Below are 27,771 nucleotides of genomic sequence, written 5' to 3' on the forward strand. Positions count from 1 at the left end.
TTTTCTGAAGCTATTTCTGTTGATGACATCTTTCTTCCACAGCGTGATGGGGGGAGAGTTCTTGCAAGTGAGAGGCGCCCCACTGGCTGCTAGGGATGACTTTCTAATGATGCAGGTCATGAGCTTAATAAATGACACTCCAAACCAATGAAGTATCAACCTCATAAAATCATTGTGAGGTGGCTAAGTCCCGTCACCAACCCAAAATTCCCTTAATGGCCAGGGACGTTAAAATATCTTTTCGTCTCTGTGACACCTGTGACAGAGGAATGGGACGTTCATTTTTCAGAGCGTCCGCTGGTGGTCATCCCAGGACTGCAGGAGTGAAAACCACTTTCTTCTGAGAATTCAGTGATACGTTAGATCTCGAGAATGTCACTGGGATTGGGAAAGTTTGGGGGACCGTCAACAGGAGTGGGGATTTACAAATGCCTGTTTCTATCCCCAGTTCATCAGCTCGGGCTCCATCAGCGTACAAGCACAGAAGCATCCTACAAAATCCAAGGTATGTTGAAATGCTTGGACCAATGCCAAAGATAAAAAGGTCCCCTGGCACAAACTGGAGAGAAGCGATTACTTCTGAGCCACGTGTTTTTTTGGTTTTGATTGTTTGTTTGCTTTTTGTTTTTGTTGTTGTTTGTGGTTTTTGTTTTTTTGGTTTTTTTGTTTTGTTTTGTTTTGCTTTTGCGGGGGATGGGGGGCTTTTCCAAACGTTTGGAGAGGAAAAGAGTCATTTGATTTTTATAAGGACGCCCTCCAGTGTGTATTTTGAGTATGGGTGTTAAGGAGGGTGTAGCGTTGAGGAACCGGTTTTATAAGGCGTCTGGTGTGAGGATTTGGATGGAATAAATCATTTCGAGCTCTCTGAGGGGGTAGATAGAACCAAACAAAGCTGACCTGGGAAGGGAGGCAAGGTGGGTCGGGCAAGCTCAGGAGATCAGTGTTTCAGTAGGGAAGGACATAAGACAGAACAACGTGTGAAAAGAGAATAGCCTTCGGCGAACCCAGGTCCAGACACTATCATTGGAGTACAAATCAGGCATCATTAAAATATACTTAAAGGAGTCACATTCGCCTTGGGAACTTCTTCCCCCCATGGCGGTTAGGATCACAGTTCTGGAGGTCGCCTGCCTGAATTCAGGTTCTGACTACCTTACCACTGACTCTGTGGCCAAGTTACTCTGTGCTCACACTCCTCGTCCAGAAAAAACATATGGCCACTAATACCACCTGCCTCAGAGGATTGTTTTGAGGGTTAAAAGTGAGTAATGAGCACCAGTCCTTGGCGTGCAGCCAATGCTTGTTAGCTCTGCGAATCAGAACCTAGTGAGGAAACAAGGTGCTTTCAGGGACTGGTGAAAGAAGAAACTGAAAACTCTTGTTTCATCATTCAGGGAAAGGTCTGCCTGCCCTTTTAGCGGGTTTTGCCCCAAAAGGATAGGGCCAAAGAGACACAGGAGGCTCTTTAGCTCAGCAGCCACTTAGTGGCTATAACATGGGCATTAAGCTTTTAGATCATTTTTTAACTTCTACCACTATTAACATAGTTTTCTATCGTAGCCCTTTTTCTAAGCTTTGCCGTGGATTTCCAGAGTGTACATGTGACCCAGGTGTTACCTGGCATTGCTTTTCCCCCGGGGATATAAGTACAGTGGACCTCAAAGCCCAGGAAGGCCCGATGAGATTTTGCAGATCCCGGAAACTGACACTCTCATGCTTCAGTTTCTCTGTTTGAGCATACAGTCCCAATTTTTTTTTTAATTTTTAATGTTTATTTTTGAGGCAGAGTTCAAACGGGGAAGGGGCAAAGAGAGAAGGAGAGACACAGAATCTGAAGCAGGCTCCAGGCTTTGAGCTGTCGGCACAGAGCCCGATGTGGGGCTCGAACTCACGAGCTGCGAGATCATGACCTGAGCTGAAGTCAGATGCTTAACTGACTGAGCCACCCAGGCGCCCTGTATACTGCTCCAATTTTGCTTCACAACATCAAAAAACAAAATAACCCGCAGAAGAAACAAACCCAGGCATGAATGAACTTGGCTAAACTTGGCCTCTTGCTCGGTTTTCACAAAAACTCACAAAAAGTTTTTTTTTTTTGTTTTGTTTTTGTTTTTTCCTTGAGGGATGGTGGGGGAAGATCATGACTCTAGTTTCCCAAGGTCTAGCCATGATCCAGCTCCCCCTGTAACTCTCCCCCCAACCTCCAGCCTCGCTGTTTTCCGCTCTCCCTTTCCCTCTCCTCATTCCACCTCAAGAAGCAAAAATAGACTCTTCTTCGAGACTCACGCAGAGTAACTCTACTTCCTTCTCTGGAAACACTTAACATCACTCCTCACAGAAGTGCAGACACTCTTCTACCTCAGGGACACTTGCCCAGGAGTTTCCCAGACTAATGTGGCTCAACTTCATAAGAAGAAATCAAATAATGATTTATCAGGTCATGAACAAATGCTGTGGAAAAAATTATCCTAATGGCAGCACAATATTCTGTTATACTTAGGTACCATCATGCACCTGTAGTGTGCTCAAATTCCAATATTCAATCAAAAATAGTTACTGAGTTTCAGGCCTGTTCTGTGTATGTAGCATGTATCAATGAGCAAACAAAGATTGATTGCCTCCATGGAGCTGAGACCCTAATAGCAGAATAAAGACAATAAACATGACAAGTAAGGAAACAATACAGTGTGCTAGAAGGTGATAGCGGCCATGGAAAAAAAAGAGACATGATAGGGGCTGTCACTGGGGGCTGTTTAAGTGAGATTATCCAAGTTAAGTCTTTTTTTTTATTATTATTTAAATCCAAGTTAGTTACCATACAGTGGAGTATTGGTTTCAGGAGTAGAATTTAGTGATTCATCACTTCCATTAAACACCCAGTGCTCATCTCAACAAGTGCCCCCCTTAATGCCCATCACCCATTTAGCCCATCCCCTCCACCCACCTCCCCTCCAACAACCCTCAGTTTGTTCCCTGTCTTTAAAAATCTCTTACAGTTTGTCTCCCTCTCTGTTTTTATCTCATTTTTCCTTCCCTTCCCCTATGTTCATCTGTTTTGTTTCTTAAATTCCACATATGAAGGAAATCATATGATATTTGTCTTTCTCTAACTAACTTATTTCACTTAGCATAACACACTGTAGTTCCATCCATGCTGTTGCAAATGGCAAGATTTCATTCTTTTTGATGGTCAAGTAATATTCCTGTTGTGTGTGTGTGTGTGTGTGTGTGTGTGTGTGTGTACCACATCTCCAAATTAGTCTTATTAAGTAGGTGGCAATGGGGCAGAGCTTGAGGGAGAAAGTTAGCCACACTGATGGCAGACAGGATAGCATCCCCAGCAAAGGGATCAGCCATTGGAAGAGCCACAGAGTGGAAGCATATGTGGCACCTTCTGGCAAGCAGGCCAGTGTGGCTGCAGCCAAGTAGCTTAGGTTATGGGAGCCAGATCCTGCAGGGCCTCTTTGATGAGCTCTTGCCCTGAGGAAAATAGGGAGAGACTGGAGTATTCTGAGAAGAGACTTGATGAGGGTGTGCCTTAAAAGGATCATTCTGACAGAAATTCGCTTGATGATTACATGCAAGAGGTGCCAGGTTAGAGGCAGGGAGGCCAGTTACAGGGCTACTGTCAGCCAGGGAAAAGATGGCAGTGGTTTGAACAGAATAGATGAAGCGGAGGAAATGATAAGTATTTGGCTACTGGATATATTTGAAGGTGATGCCAACAGGATTTCCTGATGGGTATAGGGTGTGAGAAACAGAGCGAAACCAGGAACTAAAGCAAAGTTTTTGTCTTGAGCAATTAATTGAAAGGATTTAATTGGGAATCTCAAGATATGAAATAATATTGAAAGCAATGAGACTTGCCAAGACCTCCAGTGGAAGGGAAAAGCAAAGAAGAAAAGAGAAGGCTGAGCCCTAGGGCACTCCAAGATGACGACTAGGAAGAAGAGGAGAAAAATAATATTTTTAGTTGAAAAGTTTCTTAATTTACTGTCATTTCCTAAAGAGTACAATGTTACTTATATTTTATTCATGTGTACCCCTTCAAATTTAAGCTGAAAATGAATGTAGGGCATATGTCTTCTGCCCTAAAATTTTTAAAATTATTTTTTAAAAATAAAACCCATTAGGCTGCCCCTTAGTTGGGTATAGATATTTGAGTTCAACAACTGTTACTTTCTGAAAGCATACCAACTTATTTTCATGTTAACCTGGAAAAATCTTTAGCTGCCTAGGTAAACATATACCATCTTAATCAATTCTGGTTTTTTTTTTAAGTGTACAATTCAATGATTTTTTTTTTTTAGTGTATTCGCAGATGTGTGTGACTGCTGCCACAGTCAATTTTAGAACATTTTCAATGCCCCAAAAACTAACCTTGTATCGTTTATCTATTTATTGTTCCCCATACCACAATCCCCATTTTCCCTAGCCCTAGGAAACCACTAATCTGTGTTCTGTCTTTGTAGCTGTGACTAGTCTAAACATTTCATTAAAAAAGCAATCATAAAAAAAAGCAATCATATGGGAATACAAGCTGGTGCAGCCACCCTGGAAAACAGTATGGAGGTGCCTCAAAAAACTAAAAATAGAACTACCCTACAACCCAGCAACTGCACTACTAGGCATTTATCCAAGGGATATAGATGTGCTGTTTCGAAGGGACACGTGCACCCCCATATTTATAGCAACACTATCAACAAGAGCCAAAGTGTGGAAAGAGCCCAAATGCCCATCGATGGATGAATGGATAAAGAAGATGTGGTATATCTATACAATGGAGTATTACTCGGCAGTCAAAAAGAATGAAATCTTGCCATTTGTAACTACGTAGATGGAACTGGAGGGTATTATGCTAAGTGAAATTAGAGAAAGAGAAAAATCATATGACTTCACTCATATGAGGACTTTAAGAGACAAAACAGATGAACATAAGGGAAGGGAAACAAAAAGAATATAAAAACAAGGAGGGGGACAAAACAGAAGAGACTCATAAATATGGAGAACTGAGGGTTACTGGAGGGGTTGTGGGAGGGGGGATGGGCTAAATGGGTAAGGGGCATTAAGGAATCTACATCTGAAATCTTTGTTTCACTATATGCTAACTAATTTGGATGTCAATTTTAAAAAATAAAAAGTAAAATTAACAATAAAATAAAATATTTCAAAAATTTTTTAAAGTAATCATAAAAAAAGCAATCATATAATATGTAATTTTTCATGAATGGCTTCTTTCACTTAGCATAATGCTTTCAAGTTTCATCCATGTTGTAGCATATGTGAATTAGTACTTCATCCTTTCTATGGCTAAATAATATTCCGTGGTTCTGCTACACTACATTTCATTTATTTTCATTTATCCATTCATCAGTTGCTGAACATCTGGGTTTATTCCACCAGGAGTAGTGCTTTTGTAAACACGTGTGTACAATATTGTACTTGAACATGTTTTTAATTCTTTTCAGTATATACCTACGAATAGAACTGCTGGGTTGTATGGTAACTCTGTTTAACCATTGAAGGAAATGACAGTCTATGGTTTCCAAGGGATGACACCATTCTCTACTCCACCAGCAGGATTCGCATTTCTCTATATCCTCACCAACACTTATTATTACCTGACCTCAGACTTTAGCCATCCGAGTGGGTCTGAAGTAGCATTTCACTGTGGTATCGCTATGCATATCCCTGTTGACTACTGATGCCATGCATCTTTTCATATGCCATTGGCCGCTTCTTTGTCTTCTTTGGAGAAAGGTCTGTTCAAATCCTGTGCCCGTTTAAAATTAGTTATTAGCGAGGTGCTGGGTGGCTCAGTCCGTTAAGCATCTGACTTCAGCTCAGGTCATGATCTCACGGTCTGTGAGTTCGAGCCCCACGTCGGGCTCTGGGCTGACAGCTCGGAGCCTGGAGCCTGCTTCGGATTCTGCGTCTCCCTCTCTCTCTGCCCCTCCCCTCTCGTTCTCTGTCTCTGTCTCAAAAATAAACATTTAAAAAAATAATAACAAAAATAAAAATAAAATAAAATTAGTTATTAGCCTTTTATTATTATTCAGTTATAAGAGTTTTTATGTACTCTAGATACAACCCCTTATCAGATACATGATTTACAAATATTTTCCATTCCGTGGATTATATTTTCACTTTCTGAATAGTATCCTTTGAAGCATGGAAGTTTTAATTTTGTGGAAGCCCTAACTTATCAATTTTTCTTTTGATGTTCTTGTTTTTGGTGTCATGTTTAAGAATCCATTGCCACAACCAAAGACCCAAAGAGTTATGCTTGTTTTCTTCCAGGCATTTTATAGCTTTAGGTCTTTTTTTTTTTTTCAACGTTTATTTATTTTTGGGACAGAGAGAGACAGAGCATGAACGGGGGAGGGGCAGAGAGAGAGGGAGACACAGAATCTGAAACAGGCTCCAGGCTCTGAGCCATCAGCCCAGAGCCCGACGCGGGGCTCGAACTCACGGACCGTGAGATCGTGACCTGGCTGAAGTCGGACACTTAACCGACTGCGCCACCCAGGCGCCCCTAGCTTTAGGTCTTATATTTAGGTCTTTGATCCATTTTGAGTTAATTTTTGTTGATGATGTAACCTCAGGGCCCTATTTCATTTTTTGCATGTGAATGTCCAGTTGTCCCAGGATCATTTGTCGAGCAGACTATTTTTCCTTCATTAAATTGTCTTGGCACCTTTGTGGGTTTGTTTCTGGACTTCACATTCTATTTTATTGATCTACATGTCTTTTCTTATGCAAGTACCACAAAGTCTTGATTACTGTAGCTTTGTAGTTCATTTTGAAATCAGAAAGTGTGAGTTCTTCCATTTTTCTCTTCTTTTTTCAAGGTTTTTATTTATCATTCCGAGGCTCTCTCAATGCCATACAAGTTTTAGGATCAGCCTACCAATTTCTGTAAGGAAAAACAGCTAGAATTCTGATAGGGATCTCACTGAATCTGCAAGTCAATTTGGGGAGTATTGATCTTAACAGTATTAAATCTTCACATCCATGTGAACATGGATATTTTTGCATGACTCTTTCAAAAATGTTTCTTCGTTTTCAGAATTTTGCACTTCCTTTGTTAAGGTTATTCCTAGATACTTTGTTCTTTTTGATGCTATTGTAAATGGAATTTTTTTTTAATTTTATTTTCAGATGGTTCATTTCCAGTGTATAGAAATACCATTGATTTTTATGTTAATCTTGTATCCTGTCCTTTTTGCTAAAGTTGTTTATTAGTTCTAATCATTTTTAGTGTATTCCTTAGGATATTCTGGATAGAACAGGTATCTGTGAATAGATCCTTGACAAATCTGGATGCCTTTTATTTCTTTTTATTGCCTAACTGCCCTGGCTAGAACCTCTAATACAACGCTGAGTAGAAGCTGTGAAAGCAGACATTCTTGTCTTTTCCTGATCTTAGGAGGAAGGCATCCAGTGAGTGTGCAGGAAGTAAGCAAACCAGTAAGTAAGTTTGCTGTGGGTTTTTCCTAAACACCCTTACCACATTAAGGAACATGCCAACTACTCTAGTTTCGTAAGTGTTTTAATCACGAAAGGGTCTTGGCTTTTTGTCAAATGCTTTTTCTGCATCTATTGAGATAGTCATATGGCTGTTTTTCATCTTATTGGTCTGATGTATTACATTGATTTTTGGAAATTAAACTGACCTTGCATTCATAGAATGAATCCCATTTGCTCATGGTGTATATAATGCTTCTTATATGTTGCTGGATTAGGGGTGGTTTTTTTTTTGCATTCACGTTCATAAGAGATATTGGTTTATAGTTTTGTTATTGTGATGGCTTGGTCTGGTTATGGTATCAGGGTAATACTGGCCTCCTAGAACGAGTTAGGAAGGGTCCCCTCCTATTCTATTTATGGAAGAGTTTGTGAAGCAATGGTATTAATTCTTTAAATATTTGGTAGAAGTCACCATTGAAGTCATCTGGAACTGGCTTTTTCTTCATGGAAGGTTTTTATTATTAATTCAGATTTGTTATAGATTTGTTCGGATTTTGTTTCTTCTTGAGTCAGTTTCAATAGTTTGTACATTGCTAGGAATTTGTCCATTTCATGTAGGTTGTATAATTTGTTGCCATATAATTGTCCATAGTCAATGTCATCAGCAAATCTTGCTTTACTTGCTTAATCATTTACTTTAGTTCTCTGACCGTCTTTATGACTATTTTGAAGTCTTTGGCTAATGAAGGCTACATCTGGCCACTCTCACAGACAGTTTCTGTTACCTGCTTTTTTTTCTTTTTTTCTGATGTGTAGGTCAAAGTGCCTGTTTCTTTGTCTCATAAATTTCTTGTTGGAAACTGGGCATTTTATTTTTTATGTTTATTTATTTATTTTGAAAGAGAGCATGCACCAGAGAGGGACAGAGAGAGAGAAAAGGAGAATCCCAAGCAGGCTTCATGCTGTCCGCACAGAACCTGATACACAGCTCATTCTCACAAACCATTAAGATCATGACCTGAACTGAAATCAGGAGCCAGACACAACTGACTGAGCCACAGATGCTCCGGAAACTGGGCAAATACATTGTAGCAACTCTGGGCACTCAGAACTCAGAGTTCCCAGCCCAAGGGCTTATGATTGTTATTTGATGTGTTTTGTTTTGCTTTAATGGCTGGCTGAAATAATTTCCTGCAGTCTGTTTCTCCCTCTCTGTGTTAAATTGCTCCTCAGGGGTGAGTGCAGCTTTAGGTATATCCACAGTCGCCCTAGGATGCTGTTCTCTATTCTGTAACCCACTTCTCCCCCAGGCAAAATCTCTGAGCCAAAGCTCTGCTCCTAGGATTGGGGGGGGGGGCGGTGCAGAGGGACAATGGAGTGCTTCTCTCTGACACCCCCACTGTAAGAGCTGAGGGCTTGCTGGAGGGGGACAGCTTGCCTCTCATGATGTGGAACCCCTACCCCATAAGTGAAGGCAAGAGTGATCAGGACCTGGTACCCACTGGCACTGCCACCAAGAGAAGGCGCTCATCCCACAAGTAGCGGCTAGGCAAAAGGAGAGAGTCCACCTCTCCTGCCTGCACTCGGACTTAGCCTCAGTAGCAAATAGCTGGGAGCATGATTAGAAATGCTAAGCAGATGATCTGCTCCTGGGGGGGGGGGGGGGTATTTGGGGGAAAAGGGACCTGCACCAACCCAGAGTGTTCTTGTGGAACCCGGAAGGGGGTGAGTGGGCGTGGCTCTTGGTTCAGATACTGCAGACTCCTACAGTTTTTTGACTTGTAGTAGGTTTTTAAAAAATGTTTTAAAGTTTATTTATTTATATGAGAGAGACAGAGACCGTGTGGTGGAGAAGGGGCAGAAAGAGAGGGAGAGAAAGAGAATCCCAAGCAGATTCCGCACTGTCAGCGCAGAGCCTGATGCAGGGCTCGAGCTCGTGAAAGTGTGAGATCAGGACCTGAGCTGAAACCAAGAGTCGGATGCTTAACCAACAGAGCCACCCAGGCGCCCCTAGTAGATTTTCTTGACTGACCGTTTCGTCATTTGTTGTAGGCCCTTAGGACTCCAGAGATTTTAAATGTTGGGGTTCTTAGTAATTTTCACAAATTTGGCTGAGGAGTTGGTCCATGGAGTCCCTCACACTCTCATGCTGGAAGCAGAATGCTTCAAAAATAATAATGTTGTATATTTAAATCAAATGTTTGATCAGGATTTGGGGGGAACATAAATATTTAATTTTTCAATTAAATTTATTTATTTTCAAAGAGACAGAGATAGCCTGAGCAGGGGAGGGGTAGAGAGAGAGGGAGAAAGAGAGAGAATCCCAAGCAGGCATCTGTGCTGTGCGGCTCGAACTCACGAACCATGAGATCATGACCTGAGCTGAAATCAAGAGTTGGGCGCTTAACCGACGGAGCCACCTAGGCGCCCCTGGAACATAAATAGCTCTCTATAGGTGATCCTGGCTCATAAGCCTTTCTGACCTCATACGTGGACACAGAGTAAGTGTGCAGAAGCATTATAAGTGTGCATTTTCTGGAGCATACCACAACCTGGCTTTGTACTAAGGAAGGGTCTTTCTAGCTGACACGCCCTGAGTATAGCTTTACATTTCGAAAAGATGAATTGGAATCCTTAGCACAGCCTGCCAGATTCCTCATAATCCAGCCCTGCCCACTTCACCCACATCGTATCCAACTTCCCTTCATGCCCCACGTTCCAGCCACACCAAACAATTCATTTTCCTGAAGACCTTCTTTCCCATGCGTCTGAAATTTTGTATACACCTTCTCTCTTCCGTAAGACATTTTCTCAGTTTTGTCCACCACTCAATTTGTCCACCACTGTGAACTGAAACCTGGCTATAGCAAGGAAAGACAGGCTCTACTGGGAAGAAGCCAGGGTCCTAGCATCTGGGAAGTGAAGAACCAAACTTAGAAAATACACAGGATCTGAGGGGCACCTGAGTGTCTCAGTTGAGTGTCTGACTTCGGCTCAGGTCATGATCTTACGGTTCATGGGTTCAAGCCCCTCATCGAGCTCTCCGCTGTCAGTGCAGAGCCTGGAGCCTGTTTCGGATCCTCTGTCCCCCCTCTCTCTGCCCCTCCCCTGCTTGTTCTCTCAAAAATAAAATAAACACAGAAAGAAAGAAAGAAAGAAAGAAAGAAAGAAAGAAAGAACGAACATAGGATCTGAGAAAGTTCCAGAAGCCAGAAACAGAAAACCCAGAAGTGCAAGCTATCTTTTAGCAAGGAGAATCTGGCCAGGTTGTTACCATCACTAGAGATCACAGCTTCTCTCTAGCACCCAAGTGCCCCACCATCCAGACCATATAACATCTGAGCTGCCCATTCTAGGTATGAATTCCAGTCTTCTGTTCATCTTTAAGTTACTTGCTCAAGATTCACAATCCTTGGGAAGAGGACTGCATTGGCAATGCCCTGGCTCTGCCTCCTGCAGATTGAAGTCATAGCAAAGTTTGATAAACTTCTTTCATAAAGACTTAACAAGTGAGAGCTCCCAGAATGAAAGGGCGGTTGCCTGCTGAACAATCAAAATTTAATATGCCCACTTAAGTTCTTTCTTTGGTTGATCAGTATCAAATCACCTCCTTCTTCCCATTATTTAAAAAAAAAATCCTCTTTAAAATGTAACGATCCCTTACACATTAAAAAAAAAAAAATCCATGGAGTCCCTTCTCAAAGGGGCAGAGTTTCTCTTCACAGGTCATGCAAGGCTCACAGTGCCATTCAAAAGAGAGCAGATACTGGGGCGCCTGGTGGCTCAGTCGGTTAAGCAGTGACTTCAGCCCAGGACGTGATCTCATGGTTCGTGAGTTTGAGCCCCACATTGCATGCTGGGCTGACAGCTTAGAGCCTGGAACCTGCTTTAGATTCTGTGTGTGGGTGTCTCTCTCTCTGCTCCTCCCCTGCTCATGCTCTCTCTCTCTCTCTCTCTCTCTCTCAAAAATAAATAAACTTTTTAACAAATTAAAAAAAAAAGAGAGAGCTTCTTGAGGGAAGCTGGGAACTATGGAAAGGTATTAAGTAGTAGTAAGGTGACCTTACTGGGGTACGAATGACACTGGCAAATCCTGGACCTGAGGCTTATTCATAGCATGATGTTTATGAAATTTTGTCAAATGAAATATAGTGTTTGTAGTTTTGCCTCCCCCATTAGTTTGTAAGACTTTCAAGTAGAAGCCTGCGTTTATCCCTAACACAGTGTTCAGCATGTTGCAGGCCCTGTTTAATAATTTGTCGACTAAATAAATACTTCCTCTGAAAAAAAATTTTTTTTTATCCTGCTGGGTTCCAGACAAATTTGAGGCAGAGTCTTGATATCAACCACAGTAAGGTTCCAGAGAGTCAGATAAAAAATTTCCCACTTGAATGTTCTAGGAAGGACAGCAGACTGACTGATTGCTTCATCAAAACCTGTTTATGCTGCACATGACCAGTTTTCTTTGTATGTCTGTTACAGCTTATTGCTAGCATGGTTATGAACATCCTAAGTGCCTGCTTTTCTGTACTTGGTATAATGATATTAAGTATTGCAAGTTTAACGTATTATCCAGACACCAATGAATACCTGTGGTCACATGTAAGTACCAAGTTTAATAACAACTGGATTAAAATTGTACATATAAATGGAAAAAACTATAGTAAATGATGTATGTTGCAATGGTAAAGTATGGAAATGACAACCAAATTTGATGTCTTTGGCGTAGAAATATAAAAACAAACTGTATCTCTTCCAAATTTTTGCCATGGGAATATTAACAAATCAATTTCAGTCCAACTAAGGAAACACTAGAAACTTAAGAGAGAGATCAAAATTGTCATTACGTGAAGATAAAGTGATAGGATCCCTAGAAAACCCCAAAGACTCAACTAAAAAAAATGATTTAATAAAGAAAAATGTAGACAATACATTGTCTTTACACTAGAAATTACCACTTAAATATTGAAGTAGAAAAATGAATAACCCAATCAAAATAACAACAAAAATATTAAAAACATGAGGGTTGTAATATAAGAACTGAATACTTTGAGAAACTACATTCTTTTTTATTTTAACATTTATTAACTTTTGAGAGAGAGACAGAGCATGAGTGAAGGAGGGGCAGAGAGAGGGAGACATAGAATCCAAAGCAGGCTTCAGGCTCTGAGCTGTCAGCACAGAGCCAGACATGGGGCTGGAACTCACAAACTGTGAGATCATGACCTGAGCCAAAGTCAGACATGTAACCGACTGAGTCACCCAGGTGCCCCGAGAAACTACATTCTTGAATGCAAATTCACAATGTCATAGAATTACAAGATTCCATAAATTAATACATAGATGTGAGGTGATTCCATTTAGAATCCCAAAAATGTTTTGGGGAGAATGAAATAAAACTGCTCCAAAATGTGTATGGGTGGAAAAAGAGATTGTGTGAAAAGGGCCAAGAAATTCTAGAAGCCACATAATTATTGGGGAGGGCCAGGCAACTTGTTACATCAAGAGATGATGCAGTATAATAAAAATGGTATAGTATTTACACACAAAAAGAAAAATTAATCAAAGAACAGAGAGTTGAGAAATAAATCCTAATATAGGCAAAAACATTATTTTATGGGAGATCACTTTACCAGTCAATATGGAAAAAGTGAAGTTTAATAAAATAATATTCAATCAATAAGCTCTCCATTTCCAAGAAAATAGTAATGGGCTCTACTTGGCAGTGTGTAAAAAGAAATCACAGATTCAATGAATGAGCAATGAAAAAGAAATAAAATTTCATGAATGAGCAATGAAAAAGAAATAAAGGAAAGAAATGAATGAACAAGCCTAAAAGCCATTGGAAAATGGCATAAAGTATGGAATTAGTACATCTGTTACAAAAGCAAATGAGAAAACCAAGAATGGGGAAAAAGAAACACATTTCACGTCACAAATATTTACGTCTTTGATATGCTACAGGCTGAGACAGCAATAACCCAAAGAGTGGGACTCCCCACCAACCAGTAGGCTGCAGGGGTGGGGCCACCACCATGGTGAGCTGAAGAAGCGGGGCCACCTCCTCAGCAGGCCCTGTGGACCGAGCATGGAGCCACACAGGATTATTGTCAAGCCTCGACATCTAAAGAATTGCCCTACTGGGTTTTGGGCTTGCTTGGGGCCCATTACCCCATTTTCCTTCTTTTTTTTTTAATTTTTTTTAACATTTATCTATTATTGAGAGACAGAGAGAGACAGAGCATGAGCATGGGAGGGGCAGAGGAGGAGACACAGAATCCGAAGCAGGTTCCAGACTCCAAGCTGTCAGCACAGAGCCCAATGCGGGGCTTGAACTCAGAAACCGCGAGATCATGACCTGAGCCAAAGTCAGATGCCTAACCAACTGAGCCACCCAGGCACCCCAGCCCTATTTTCTTTCTTATATCTCCCTTTTGGAATGGCAATATCTATCCTATGCCTGTCCCACCGTTATGTCTTAGATAACTGGTTTTCTGATTGCACAGGTCCACAGATGGAGAGGAATTTTACCCCAATATGGACCATTCTAGGAGTCTCATCCATAACTGATTTAGATAATTTAGATGATAGGATTTGAGGCTTTTTGATCTGATGATATTTAGGTCAGATTTTGGACTTGGAGTTGATGTTAAAATGGGTCAAAACTTTTGGAGATATTGGGATCAGGCAAATAGATTTGGTACGTGGGAGGGACATGAACTTAGAGGCAGAGCAGAGACAAACTATTATGGGTTGAAATGTGTCCCCCAAAAAGATGTGTCCTAACCCACAGTACCTCAGAATGTGACGTTATTTGAGAACAAAGTCTTGCGGATGTAATTAGTTGAGATGAGGTCATACGCAAATAGAGTGGGCCATTAATCCAATAGAACTCGTGTCCTTATAAGAAGAAAGAAATTTGGACACAGACCTGGAAAGAAGATGGCCATGTGTACGTGAAGGCAGAGGTTGTAGTTATACTGATACAAGCCAAGGAACCCTTGGGGCTACCAGAAGCTGCAAGAGGTAAGGAAGAATCCTCTCCTTAAAGACTCTGGAATGAGCATTCTGTTGCCAATGCATGCTTTTTGGACTTTGACCCTCCAGAACGGTGAAACAATAAATTTCAGTTGTGTTAAGCCACCCAGCTGTGATACTTTATTACAGAGCCCCTGGGACACTAGTATAGCAGGCCAGTAAATAGCCATCAACTTTTCTTCTCTCACATTCTGAACCAACTGAGATAAAATACGACAATCAAGCAGATGCAAATAAAAACTATCAGCTTTATGATGATTATTATAGTTGGAGAACACGTTTTAAATCTTTGACCAAATGAACTTGCTGCAACTTCTCTCCATGAATTAAACTTATCTACCTAGATACAGGTAGACGGCAGGTCTCCTTGTGCTGGGACCAGGCAGGTATCAGAGGTTGAGGAGAACTTGGGGTCATAAAGACAAAACAATTTTGAAAAAAAAAAAAAAGGGAAACAACCCAGAAGGGGCTGGGTTCCTTCTTGTGAAATCATGGGTTAGATAAATCTCTGCTTCTCAAATGGGGAATTGTAAATGAGGAGCGTTAAGAAACACTAGAAGCCACTCCTAGAGCAGAAAGTCCTACTATGGGCTGTGGTAGAAATGTGGAAAGGGAGAGAGAATGGTTCCACCTACTACATGTAATAATGTTTATGGTACATAGGTTAAGAGAAAATAGAACATGCAAATTATATGTGCATTAAATGGAAAAGCACGAAACACAAAGCATGCAATGAGTCTTACCAAAAGAGAAAGTATGAAGAGAGAAAAGATGGGCACTCAGTGCCAAACCCTGGAGAATTTCACCCAGCCCACGGTACTAAGGTAATCTCTCTGCTTTCCAGTCTGGTCACATGCAGAAGAGAAATAAAAGTATCCAACTTGTACAGTCATTACTAGAAGTAGGACTTGACATAAGGCAAGGTGCATATAAGAGTACTTGATTAATTGAAAACATATTTTGTTCTTAGGAAAAATACACAAAAATCCTCATAGTTGTGTGAGACTGATAGGATGAATGATCTTTATTCCCTGCTTGCGAAGTGTTGTTCTTGTATAATTTTTAAATGGCTAATTAATATGAGGAATGTTTCTTTTCTTTCTAATTCAGATAGCTGGTAGTATGCTTTTACAATATGTACTCTTCACCACGATCGTGGAAGTGATCTGTGCATACGTGACTGTCAAGTGGATTGAAGCAGCAATGCGTCCTGTAGAATGCAGTGAGATAAGTGAGTAATTTTGTTTCTGGCTGGTCAGTCAGGAGAAAACAGCTTCTGTTAAGGATCTGCAGGGAAACCATCCAAATCCTAGGGGAGAACACAGGCTGTAACCTCTTTGCCATCAGCCGTAGCAACTTCTTACCAGAGGTGCCTCGGGAGGCAAGGGGAATAAAAGCAAAAATGGACTATTGGGACCTCATCAAGATAAAAAGCTTCTGCACTGCAAAGGGAACAATCAACAAAACTAAGAGGCAACCGTCAGAATGGGAGATGTTTGCAAAGGACGTATTTGATTAAGGGTTAGTATCCAAAACATCTAAAGAACTCAGCACCCAAAAAAACAAATGATCCAGTTTTTAAGAAATGGGCAGAAGACATGTGTAGACATTTTTTTTTTCCAAAGAAGACATCCAGCTGGCCAACAGACACATGAAAAGATGCTCAACATCACTCATCATCAGGGAAATCAAAATCAAAATTACAGTGAGTTATCACATCACACCAGTCAGAATGGCCGAAATTAATAGCCCAGGAAACTACAGGTGTTGGTGAGGATATGAAGAAAGGGGAGCCCTCTTACGCTGTTGGCGGGAATGCAAACTGGTGCTCCCACTCTGGAAAACAGTATGGAGGTTCTTCAAAAAGCTAAAAATACAACTACCCTATGATCCAGCAATTGGACTACTAGGTTTTTACCCAAAGGATACAAAAATCTGATTAGAAGGGATACATGCACCCTGAGGTCTTTTAGACTTGCATCACCTAGAAGATTACTAGAGGAAATAAATAGACTGAAAAGATTTTACATAGACTGAAAAGCAATATGGGGACACTGAATGTTCTAGACTGTGAAATTCAAATTTAGTTATAAACTTTTGTTGCCAAAGTTTGAGATCTTCCTGTCCCTTCAGAAAATTTTGAGGATTTTAGAGGACGCTGAAGAGACTACTTCTGGAATAGAAGAATGAGGCTCTCTAAAAATCGATTCCTCTATAAAATAAATGAGAACACTGGGAAAAGTTGTCAGAATTAACATTTCTTACCTCTGGGAATTAATCAAAGACTTGTGACAATCCAGGGAACACTTATGCAAGAAACCATGGCTAAACCTTAGTAAGAACAGCGAGTTTTGTGGTTATCATTTGCCCGGTGCCCATCCCCCTTGTCCCATCTCCACAGTAACCTTTAAATGAAATAACCTTGCGACCACACTACCTGTAAAAAAAACACCAGCCTAACAACCACAAGCAGAGGAAAACTGAGATTGGAGTTGCCCAAAAATCAAAACAAAGCAAAACAAAAAACAAAAAAACAAAAACAAAAACAAAACATTCCCAGAGCATTGTTTCTGATTTGTCAGGCAGGTCCCTGGAAATCCCCACTGGCAAGGCTCTTTATTCACCTCTGAGCTCAATCACAGTGAAAAGTTTTCTGGGATGTTTGTCAGAACAATTAGTGGCCTTTAACACTGTGTTTGCCTAGAGCAGGGATAAGATTTGGGTAAAACAAGAGGCTTACCAAAAAAAAAGATAATAGAAAAAAACTAGGGCACAAGATGTCCGCTGGGGACCTTGAAACGGTGGTAATACTTGGAAATCAAGACCTTGTGCATATGCGGAGATGTGTGTGTGCCCAGGAAAGACCTGTCAATATGCTAACCTCCCACCTCTGGCTGACCTGAAGCTGTCTGCAAACAGGAAGTGATAGCTAATATAGAGTTGCAACCTGTCTTCCAAGCCTTTAAAGTCTTACCCCAACACACACACACACACACACACACACACACACACACACACGCACAGCTTCTCAACAAAGCCTGGGAAATTTCTTGGTTCAAAGCAGTTAAGGAAATCTATGCCCAATCATGTAATGACACTAAGCTAACAGAGGCATCAGTGCCCATACAGGACATGAATACTGCACACAATTAGTTCAGGAAAGCCACCCCTAGAATAACAAAAACAACAACAAAAACCAGTCCCTGGGAGAATCTGCTTTCCAACATTGCTACATTATATTATCTTAAATATGCAATTTTTAACAAAAGAAATTATAAGATATGCAAAGAAACAGAAAACTATGACCTAAACACTGGGGGAAAAGCAATAGAAGTTGTACCAGAGGAAGCCTAGATATTGGACTTACTAGGGGAAAAAAACCCCTTTAAATCAGCTATTATAAGTATGCTCTGAGAACTGAAAAACCATGTCTAAAAAGTCTAAAGGAAAGTAAGAAAGCAATGTTTCATGATAAAGAATATTGATAAAGACAGAAACTATTGAAAAGAATCAAGTAGAAATTCTAGAGCAGAAAAATATGTAACTAAAATGAAAACATCATTCAAGGGGCTCAACAGAATGTGTGATCTGACAGAAGAAATAATCCACCAACTTAAAGATAGATCAGTTAAGGGGCACCTGGATGGCTCAGTTGGTTGAGCATCCGACTTCAGCTCAGGTCATGATCTCACAGTTTTTGAGTTTGAGCCCCGCAACAGGCTCTGTGCTGAGAGCCCAGAGCCTGGAGCCTGCTTTGGATTCTGTGTCTCCTTCTCTCTCTGCCCCTCCCTCTCTCACACTCTGTCTCTGTCTCTATATCTCAAAAATATATAAACATTTTTAAAAATTTTAAAAAGGTCAATTAAAATCGTCTACTCTGTGGAACAAAATGATAACAAACAAAGAAAATTGAACAGAGCTTCAGACACCTTTGAAATGCCATCAGTCATACCAAAATGTGCATAATGGAAGTTGTCATAATGGGAGGAGATAGCGAAAGAGAAAGCTACACAAAGAAGTCTTGAAAATATATTGGATGAAAACTTAAAAATTTGATGAAAAACATTACATACCCAAGGAGCTGAACAAACTCCAAAAAGGAGAAATTACAAAAGATCCAAACCTGGACATGTCACAACCAAGATGCTAATAGACAAAGACCAAGAGAAAATCTTGAAATCAGCAGAAGACAATAATCCATCCTATAAAGGGGATCTTTAGTAAAATTCCTCATCTGAAACTATGGAAGCCAAAAGACAGTGAGTGGTATGACATCTTCAGAACACTGAAAGAAAAATACTGTCAATCAAGAATTAGATATAATAAATATTACAACATTATTAATACTAAAATAATATTAATAACAAACTAAAAATAATTCAAAAATAATAGAAGAAATAAAAATGTAATAAGGTGGTATAGAAGAAAAAATAAATAAAATGGTATGAAAGAAAACATTTATTTAACGTAAAAGACAGCAGTCAGATAGGACAGACAGAAGAACAAAGACATACAATATAGAAAACTGACCATGAAATAGCAGACATAAACCCTATCTTATCTGTAACTACATTAAATGTAAATGTATTGAACACTCTAATCACAAGGCAGAGACTGGCAAAATGGATTTTTAAAATGAACTCCAATTAAATGATATATACAAGAGACACACCTTAGATTCAAAGACACATATTGGGAAATATGGTTGAGAAAGACTTATCCGACCTTGACCTAAAGAGATACTGGCATTGGGTAAGACACTCAATTTCACTGAACTCTAGTTTCTAAACCTCTATGGTCAGAATAGATGGGAGGATGCCAAGAATTCTACAAAGGAAAAAAGAAAAGACACAAATATGTCCAATATAAGTATGGAAAATATATGCCATATAAACAGAAACCAAAAGACAGCTAGAGCAGCTATAAAAATAATGTCAGACAAAATAGACATTAAGACAAAAAATTGTTACTAGACATGAAGAAGGACATATTTATAATTATTTTTTAAGTTAAATCTGTCAGGAACTCATAGCAATTGTAAGCATATATGCACCAACAACAGAGTCCCGAAAACACATGAAGCAAAAACTGGCAGATTGGGCAGGAAAACACAAAGTTTAAAAAACAACAGCTGGAAACTTCAATACCCCATATTCAACAATGTATAGGGAAACTCTGCAGAAAAGAAAAGGCAATAGGAGAATTGAACAGCATTATTAACCAACTGCCTAGACCTAACAGACATCTATACGACACTCCATCCAACAACTCAAAGTACACGTTCTTTTCAGGTGCATGTGGAATATTCTCTGGGACAGACCATATTTTAGGCTATAAAACAAGTTTCAATAAGTTAGAAGGATGGAATTCATACAAAGTATGTTCTCTGATTATAATGGAATTAAATTAGAAATCAGTAAAAGAAGCAGGTGCCGGGGTGGCTCAGTCAGTTAAGTGTCTGACTTTGGCTCAGGTCATGATCTCAGTTCATGAGTTTGAGCCCCACGTCAGGCTCTGTGCTGAGAGCTCAGAGCCTGAAACCTGCTTCAGATTCTGTGTCTCCCTCTCTCTCTTCCTCTCCTCTGCTTGCGTGCTTGTGTGCTCGCTCTCTCTCTCAAAAATAAACAAACATTAAAAAAAAAAGAAACTGGTAAAAGAAGGACATTTTTTTTTATTATTTTTTTCAACGTTTATTTATTTTTGGGACAGAGAGAGACAGACAGAGCATGAACGGGGGAGGGGCAGAGAGAGAGGGAGACACAGAATCGGAAACAGGCTCCAGGCTCTGAGCCATCAGCCCAGAGCCCGACGCGGGGCTCGAACTCAGGGACCGCGAGATCGTGACCTGGCTGAAGTCGGATGCTTAACCGCCTGCGCCACCCAGGCGCCCCAAGAAGGACATTTTAAACTATTACCAATATGTGCAAATGAAGCAATACATTCCTAAATTACCAAAAAGTCAAAGAAGAAATCAAAAAGAAGAATAGAACACATTTTGAGATGAATAAAACAAACCACATACCACGATTTATTTGATGCAGCTAAAGTAGTGCTTAGAGGGAAATTCATAGCTATAAATACTATATTTTTAAAAAGAGAAAAAAGTCTCAAATCAGAAACCTAACTTTCCACCTTTAGAAACTAGAATGGGAATGGGGGACTGGGAGAAACAGGTGAAGGGGATTAAGAGCACACCTGTCATGATGAGCACCGAGTAACGTACTGAATTGTCGAATCACGATATTGCACACCTGAAACTGCTGTAACACTGTATGGTCTGTTAACTCTACTGGAATTAAAGTTGAAAACAATAAATATTAAGAACATAAACTAGAAGAGAAAACTAAACCCAAAGTCAGAAGAAGAATGTAGATAATCAAGACTACAGTGGAAAAAATGAAATACAGAATAGAAAAACAGACATAAAAGAGTAGGGGACACCTGGGTGGCTCAGTCAGTTAAGTATCTGACTCTTAATCTCAACTCAGGTACTGACCTCAGGGTTTAAGCCTTGCTTTGGACTCTGTGTGGGTATGAAGCCTACTAAAATAAAAAGAGAGAGAGACTAAAAGGGGATACTATGAATAATGATATGCCAACAATTTAGTTCACCTACATAAAATGGACAAATTCTTAGAAATATACAAACTATTGAAACTGTGTCAAGGAGTAATAAAAATCTAAATAGATCTATCATGTTAAGAGACTGAAATAATAATCGAAAATTTTTTGTAAAGAAACCCCAGTCCCAGGTGGTTACACTGCAAATACTCCTAAACATTTAAAGAATTAACACCAGTCTTTAACAAATTGTTCGAAAAATGAAGAGGAGAAAATACTTCCTGACTCATTCTATGAAGTTAGTATTACCCTGACACCAAAACCAGACAAATATATCAAACAAAAGGAAACTATAGACCATTATCCATTATGAATATAAATTTTTAAACCTCAAAGGAAAAAATGTTTCAAATACAATCCAGCAACATACCAAAAGTATCAGACATCATGACCAATTAAGATTTATCGTAGGAATTCAGAGCTGGTTTAACATTAAAATCAATCAGTGTAATAACCATGCTGATAACATAAAAACAAAAAATACATGACTATCTCAATATACATAGAAAAAAACAATTTAACAAAATCTAACACCCTTTCATGATTTAAAAAAAAAACATTCAACAAACTAGGAATAGAAAGGAATTTCCTCAACCTGAAAAGCAGCAGTTAGGTGTGGGGAAAAAATCTGCAATTAACATTATACTTGATGGAGAGATACTGAGTCCTTTTGCTCTAAGATCTGGAACAAGACAAGGATGTCTGCTTCTGCCACTTATTTTCCACATTGTACTGGAGGTTCTAGCCAGGAAAATTAGACAATAAAAAGAAATAAAAATATTCAGTTTGGTTGGTCAAGGAAGAAGTAACACGAACTCTCTTTGTAGCTGATAAGATCTTGTGGCTATAAAATCCCAAGAAATCCACACACAAAAATCTAGTACAAGTAAGTTCAACAAGTTGGGAGGGTATAAGATCAACATAGTTTTCAAAAAATCAGTTGTTGTTTCTATACATGAGAACACAATTACAATAACATCAAAACATAAAATGTTTATGTAATTTATATTCAGGAAAAAAAATTAACAAGATTAGTGTAAGACTTGTCTACCACAAATTGGCAAGCATTATTGAAAGAAATTAAAGAAGATTTAAATAAATGGAAAAAATTCATGTCCATGGCTCAGAAGATTTAATATTAAGATGGTAATAGTCCCCAAATTAATCTATAATTCAACCCAAGCCCTACCAAAATCTCCACTGATTTTTATACAAGCTTATCCTACTATTCATATGAAAATGGAATGGACCCAAAATAGCCAAACCGATCTTTAAAAAAGAAAACAAACCATTACACACATATTACAAAGGCCGAAATCTGAACACTGATTTCACCAAATGCTGGTGAGAATAGAGAGCAACATTGCATTGGTGGGGAAGGAAAATGGTACAATCACTTGGGAAAGCAATGGCTTTGAGGATTTCTTGCAACACTAAACATACTACCATACAATCTAGCCATCAGTCCCTTGGTGTTTACCCAAAGGAGCTGCAACCTCATGCTCTCACAGAAACCAGCACACGGGCTTTTCTAGCAACTTTATTCATAGTTGCCAAAACTTGGAAGCAGCCTAGATGCCCATCGGTGAGTGAATGAACAAATAAACTGTGGTCCATCCATCCAATGAAATATCATTCAGTGCTAAAAATAAATCAGCTATCAAGCCAGGAAAAAGACATGGAGAAACCTCAAATGCGTATTACTAACTGAAAGAAGCCAATCTGAAAAGTACACACACTGTATGATTCCAACTATATGACATCTGGAAAAGGCAAAACTATGGGTACGTTTACTTTTTGTAAACGTCTTTTCAACAAACAGTACTGGGGAAACTGGTTACCCACCTGCAAAAGAATGAATTTGGACTTACCTAACACCATGTACAAAAATTAACACAAAATGGATCAGAGACTTAAATGTAAGACCAAAAATAAAACTCTTAGAAGAAAACATGAGTCCAAAGCTTCATGACATTTGATTTGGCAGTGATGTTTTTGGATGTGACACCAAAAGCATAGGCAATGAAAGAAAAAACAGATAAATTGGACTTCATGAAAATTAAAAATGCTGTGCCTCAAAAGACAGAGTAAAAGGGGCGCCTGGGTGGCACCTGGGTTAAGCACCGACTTCCGCTCAGGTCATGATCTCGCAGTTCATGAGTTTGAGCCCCACATCAGGCTCTGTGCTGACAGCTCAGGGCCTGGAGCCTGCTTCAGATTCTGTGTCTCCCTCTCTCTCTGTTCCTCTCCTGCTTGATCGTTCGCATGCACTCTCTCTCTCAAAAATAAATAAACATTTTTAAAAAAGAGAGTAAAAAAGCAACACAATGAATAAGATAAACATTTGCAAATCACATATATAATGAGGGGTTAATATCAAGAATATATAGAGAACACCTCAAACTCAACAACAAAAATAAACAATTCAAAAATGGGCAAAGGACTCGAATCGAGATTTCTTCAGATAAAGTCTACAAATGGCCAATAAGCACATGGAAAAATGCTCAACATCACTGACCATTAGGGAAATACAAATCAAAACCACAATGAGGTATTACTGTATACCCATTAAGATGGCTATTATCAAAAAAATAAAAGACAGAAAAAACAGAAAGTAACTGGTGTTGGCTAGAATGTGAAAAAAAATAGAACACTTGTGCACTTTTGGTGGGAACATAAAACGGTACAGCTGCTGTGGAAAACAATATGATTGTTCCTTGAAAATTTAAAAATAGGATTATCATAGGATCCAGCAATTCCATTTCTGCATATATACCCCGAAGAATTGAAAGCAGGGTCTCCGAGAGGTATTTATGTGTTCACCCATGTTTAGAGAAGTATTATTCACAATGGCTACAATGTGGCAACCCAAGTTTCCATCAACAGATGAATGGATAAGCCAAATGTGGTATACAACTATAATAGAATACTATTCAGCCTTCAAAAGGAAGAAAATTCTGACGTGTGCTATATCGTGGATAAGCCTTGAGGACATTACGTGGAGTGAAATAAAGCAGTCACAAAAAGGCAGATGCTGTGTGATTCTACTCCATAGGAGATAGAGTGGTCACAATTGTAGAGACAGAAAGGAGAATGAGGGTTGCCAAGGGCTGGGAGTGACGAATTACTGTTTAATGGATGTAGAGTTTCAGTTTTACAGGAAGTAAAGAACTATGAAGACGGATGGTGATGATGTTTGCAACAACATCATATATGTATTTAATGCCACTGAACTGTGCATTTAAAAATGGTTATGATAATAACTATTATGTGTATTTTAACACATAATTTATTTTAAATTGGAAAGAGTCAATATAATACACGCCATTGATAGAATAAAGGATAGAAACAATCACTAAATTGTAATAGAAGGAAATAGGTTGTAATGGCTGATAATCTTATCTCCTTACCTACAGAGTCTGTCTAAATTCTTTCAAGGTAGGTCATTAAATCCCTCCCACCAAAACCTACATATTGGTAAATCAGCCTAAAACTCTGCCTGGAGCCAGCATGGCACATTCGAGGGATTCCTGTAGGCTAGTATGTAGAGGAAAGTGAGGGGTGCCTGGGTGGCTCAGTCGGTTAAGCGTCCGACTTCAGCTCAGGTCATGATCTCGCAGTTCGTGATTTCAAGCCCGCGTGGGGCTCTGTGCTGGTGGCTCAGAGCCTGGAGCCTGTTTCAGATTCTGTGTCTCCCTCTCTCTGACCCTCCCCCGTTCATGCTCTGTCTCTCTCTGTCTCAAAAATAAATAAAGGTTAAAAAAAATTTTTTTTAATAAATAAATAAATAAATAAATAAATAAATAAATAAATAAATAGAGGAAAGTGATAGAAAATGAAGCTGGAGAGGCAAATTGAGGCCAGATCCTAATAGAATCCAGCCACCCCTAGAAAAGAATTTGGAATTTAGCCTGTAAGTACCAGGATGCTATTGAAGCCTTTCTAGCAGCAGGGAGGATTTCTCGATCAAACTTTGCGGTTATCTACAGTAGTCCCTCCTTATCGGTGGTTTCACTTTCCAGGGTTTCAATTACCCTCAGTCCACCACTGCCAGAAGGGGGCGATCCTCCTGACAGATGGTCAGAAGCCTGAGGCTACCTCACCAGCCCACATCGCTCATCCCATCACCATTCCGTGGGCTCTCCCCATCAGAATGCCTTCTGCGGTGATCCCGCCCCCCCAAATCCTATAGTCTAAGCCAGACACCCCCCCCCCTCTGTTGGTTGTTTCTCCTTCTGACCTAGAATATGAAGGAGAGCACCCCAGAGGATTCTTAGCACCCACCACAGGCCAGCCGAAGGTTCAAGTCATTTTCTGAAGACATATTTTAGTTGAATGTGATGGTTGTAATTCAATGAAACCTCTGGTTTCTGATGGGCCACAGGTCTGTGGCATTTTTACCTCTCCCCCCGGACAGAGTGGGTGTTATCTTCTCAGTGTGGTTTCAACTGGTCACATTTTAGGTTTGCATATGTGTGTGTTTGTCATTGCTGGGGTTTTTGTTTTGTTTTGTTTTTGTTTTGTTTTGTTTTGTTGTTTTTTGTCTTGTTTTGATTCAGTGGCTCGGGACTAAGCTCGTATCTTCTGATGTCACGGTGATCACTCTGCTATCACCCACTCCCCCAGGTCCACAGCTGTCTCAGTGCAGTGGCTCTACATAACTCACAAAGAACCAGTGTGACTCCCATCAAGAACGAAAGATTAATCGTGAACTGGGGAAGAACTCCGCGATTGTTCTCAAGAGGCCTCACGGAAAATACAGGCTACTGAAGTCCTTCCCAGTGCGCCTTCTCCCTACTTCTTCAATAAAGGATGCAATCTGATCACAAGTCGACTCTACCCTTTTTAAAAATGATCTGAGTGAGCATAGACAGATACAGCCGGTCCAGGGACTATAGGAAAGTAAAGGTGAATGGCTACTTTATCTTAGGCTGGAGGAGATCAGTCTGAGCGAAGGGACGCCGTCATCTGAGAACGGGAACTACTCTGACTTTGAAGGCAGGCATAATGTCAAGGTAGCGATGGCAAGACTTCTGATTTTACTGTGCTTCCATTTCATCACCTGTAACACAGAAATCGTAGTTCCTAGCCCACGGAGTAGATGCAAATATTAAATTATAATACATCATTAAAGGACTTAGAAGAGCTTCTGGCTTATTCTAATCCCTCAATAAATGATTATTGATTATCATTTATGAGCTCTTCTCATTATAGCTGTAGGACGAGGATATAGGAGGCTAGGTGGAATTGTTATTTTCCAAGAATTAGTGACCACAGTCCCCCTCTGAAAGCAGATGTGCTCAACATTCTAAGTCCATAAAAACCACTGGAGAGCTTGCTGGGGCGGGGGGTGCTGTTGTGGTCAAATTGTGTCCCCCCAAAAAGATATGTTGGGGTCCCAGTCCCCCAGTACCTCAGAATGTGACCTTTGTGGGAATAGGGTCTTTATAGAGGTAATTACAATAAAGATGAGACCATTAGGGTGGGCCCCCATATTAATGACCGGTGTCCTCATGGAAAGGGGAAAGTGGACACAGAGGCGCGCACACACACACACACACACACACACACACGAAAGAGTATGTAAAGACCCAGAGAAAACATGAAGACAGAGGATGGGAGGGATACATCTATCTACCAGCCAAGAAACACCAGATTGCTGGGAAATCACCAGAAACGAGGAAGAAGTAAGGAAGGATCTTTTCCTAAAGGTTTCAGAGGGGGCATGACCCTGTCAACACCCTGATCTTGGATTTTGGACGTCAGGCCTCCGGAACAGTGAGACAATAAATTTCTATTGTTCTAAACCACCCCATTTGTGATACTTTGTTACGGTAGCCTAGAAAACAACCACAGGTGTCTTTTCACTGTAATGAGCACTACATCCCCCCTCCTTAGAGAGTGTTAGGTTTATAGAGGGGGTGATCCTCACACCCCAACGTCCCACAGCACGGGGGATACGTATTTGATAGAACACGCAGCAAGGCACTTCTGCAAAATGCTGCTGCTGATGTCAGCCGGAAGATGACGCCAGGTTACAAAAGAGGCCACCGCCACCTGAAAAAACTGCTCAGCACTGTCTACTTGATACTGTAGACAGTGGAAGCCTCCACGTACCCACCTAGAATGAAGGTAGAATCTACAGAAAGAGGACCGTATCCTGACATGGGGTTATATGCACAGGGAATAAGGCATGTATAGTGAGCTCGCCTCTCCACGAGCAGTCACAGCTCAGGTATCTCCTGGGTGCCCGCATTGCAAGTGAAGGAATCAGGTGGGGGTGGGAGCGGTCCCCAGCCCTCCCACGAACCATCCTACAAGCCACTGGAGCCAAAAGACCGGCCCACCCTTCTTTGTTAGGGGGCGGGGGGCAAAACTTGGACTCAGATGTGAAATGGAAGGCTTAAGATCGTCAGCTCTGAGCCTTGAGAGCTTAAACGAGGATGTTTCAATCATCAGGACTGGAAGGACCATCCACTCACCTGTGCTCCCTAGGAGAAAACAGCGTCAGTTCCATTCCAGGAACCTGAGCGCCCCCAGGGCGGACACGCTATCCCGCACGATCACGACCGTCAGCCCTTTTGTGAGTTCTCTCCCATGAACACGTATTCCTAAAACGTGGAATCCACTAATACTCTGTGA

The 27,771-nt window shown here is 40.3% G+C and overlaps 1 protein-coding gene across 5 annotated transcripts in view; it reads left to right on the plus strand.

Moving 5' to 3' along the window:
* LOC102899200 (B-lymphocyte antigen CD20-like) overlaps nucleotides 1-25,958 on the plus strand; it is a 36,380-nt gene extending 10,422 nt beyond the window's left edge. For 3 of the 5 annotated variants that reach the window (XM_045039369.1, XM_006937368.5, XR_006586647.1), the window contains 4 exons: nucleotides 449-505; nucleotides 11,953-12,072; nucleotides 15,619-15,739; nucleotides 25,756-25,958. In XM_045039369.1, coding sequence (XP_044895304.1) covers nucleotides 449-505; nucleotides 11,953-12,072; nucleotides 15,619-15,739; nucleotides 25,756-25,790 — 333 coding nt within the window. In that variant the 3' untranslated portion in view covers nucleotides 25,791-25,958. The remainder of the gene's footprint in view (nucleotides 1-448; nucleotides 506-11,952; nucleotides 12,073-15,618; nucleotides 15,740-25,755) is intronic. The other 2 variants (XM_045039370.1, XM_045039371.1) reach the window with 2 other exon arrangements.
* Nucleotides 25,959-27,771: the final 1,813 nt, after the last annotated feature.

Source organism: Felis catus, chromosome D1, assembly GCF_018350175.1.
Source record: "Felis catus isolate Fca126 chromosome D1, F.catus_Fca126_mat1.0, whole genome shotgun sequence".
Classification (NCBI taxonomy): domain Eukaryota; kingdom Metazoa; phylum Chordata; class Mammalia; order Carnivora; family Felidae; genus Felis; species Felis catus.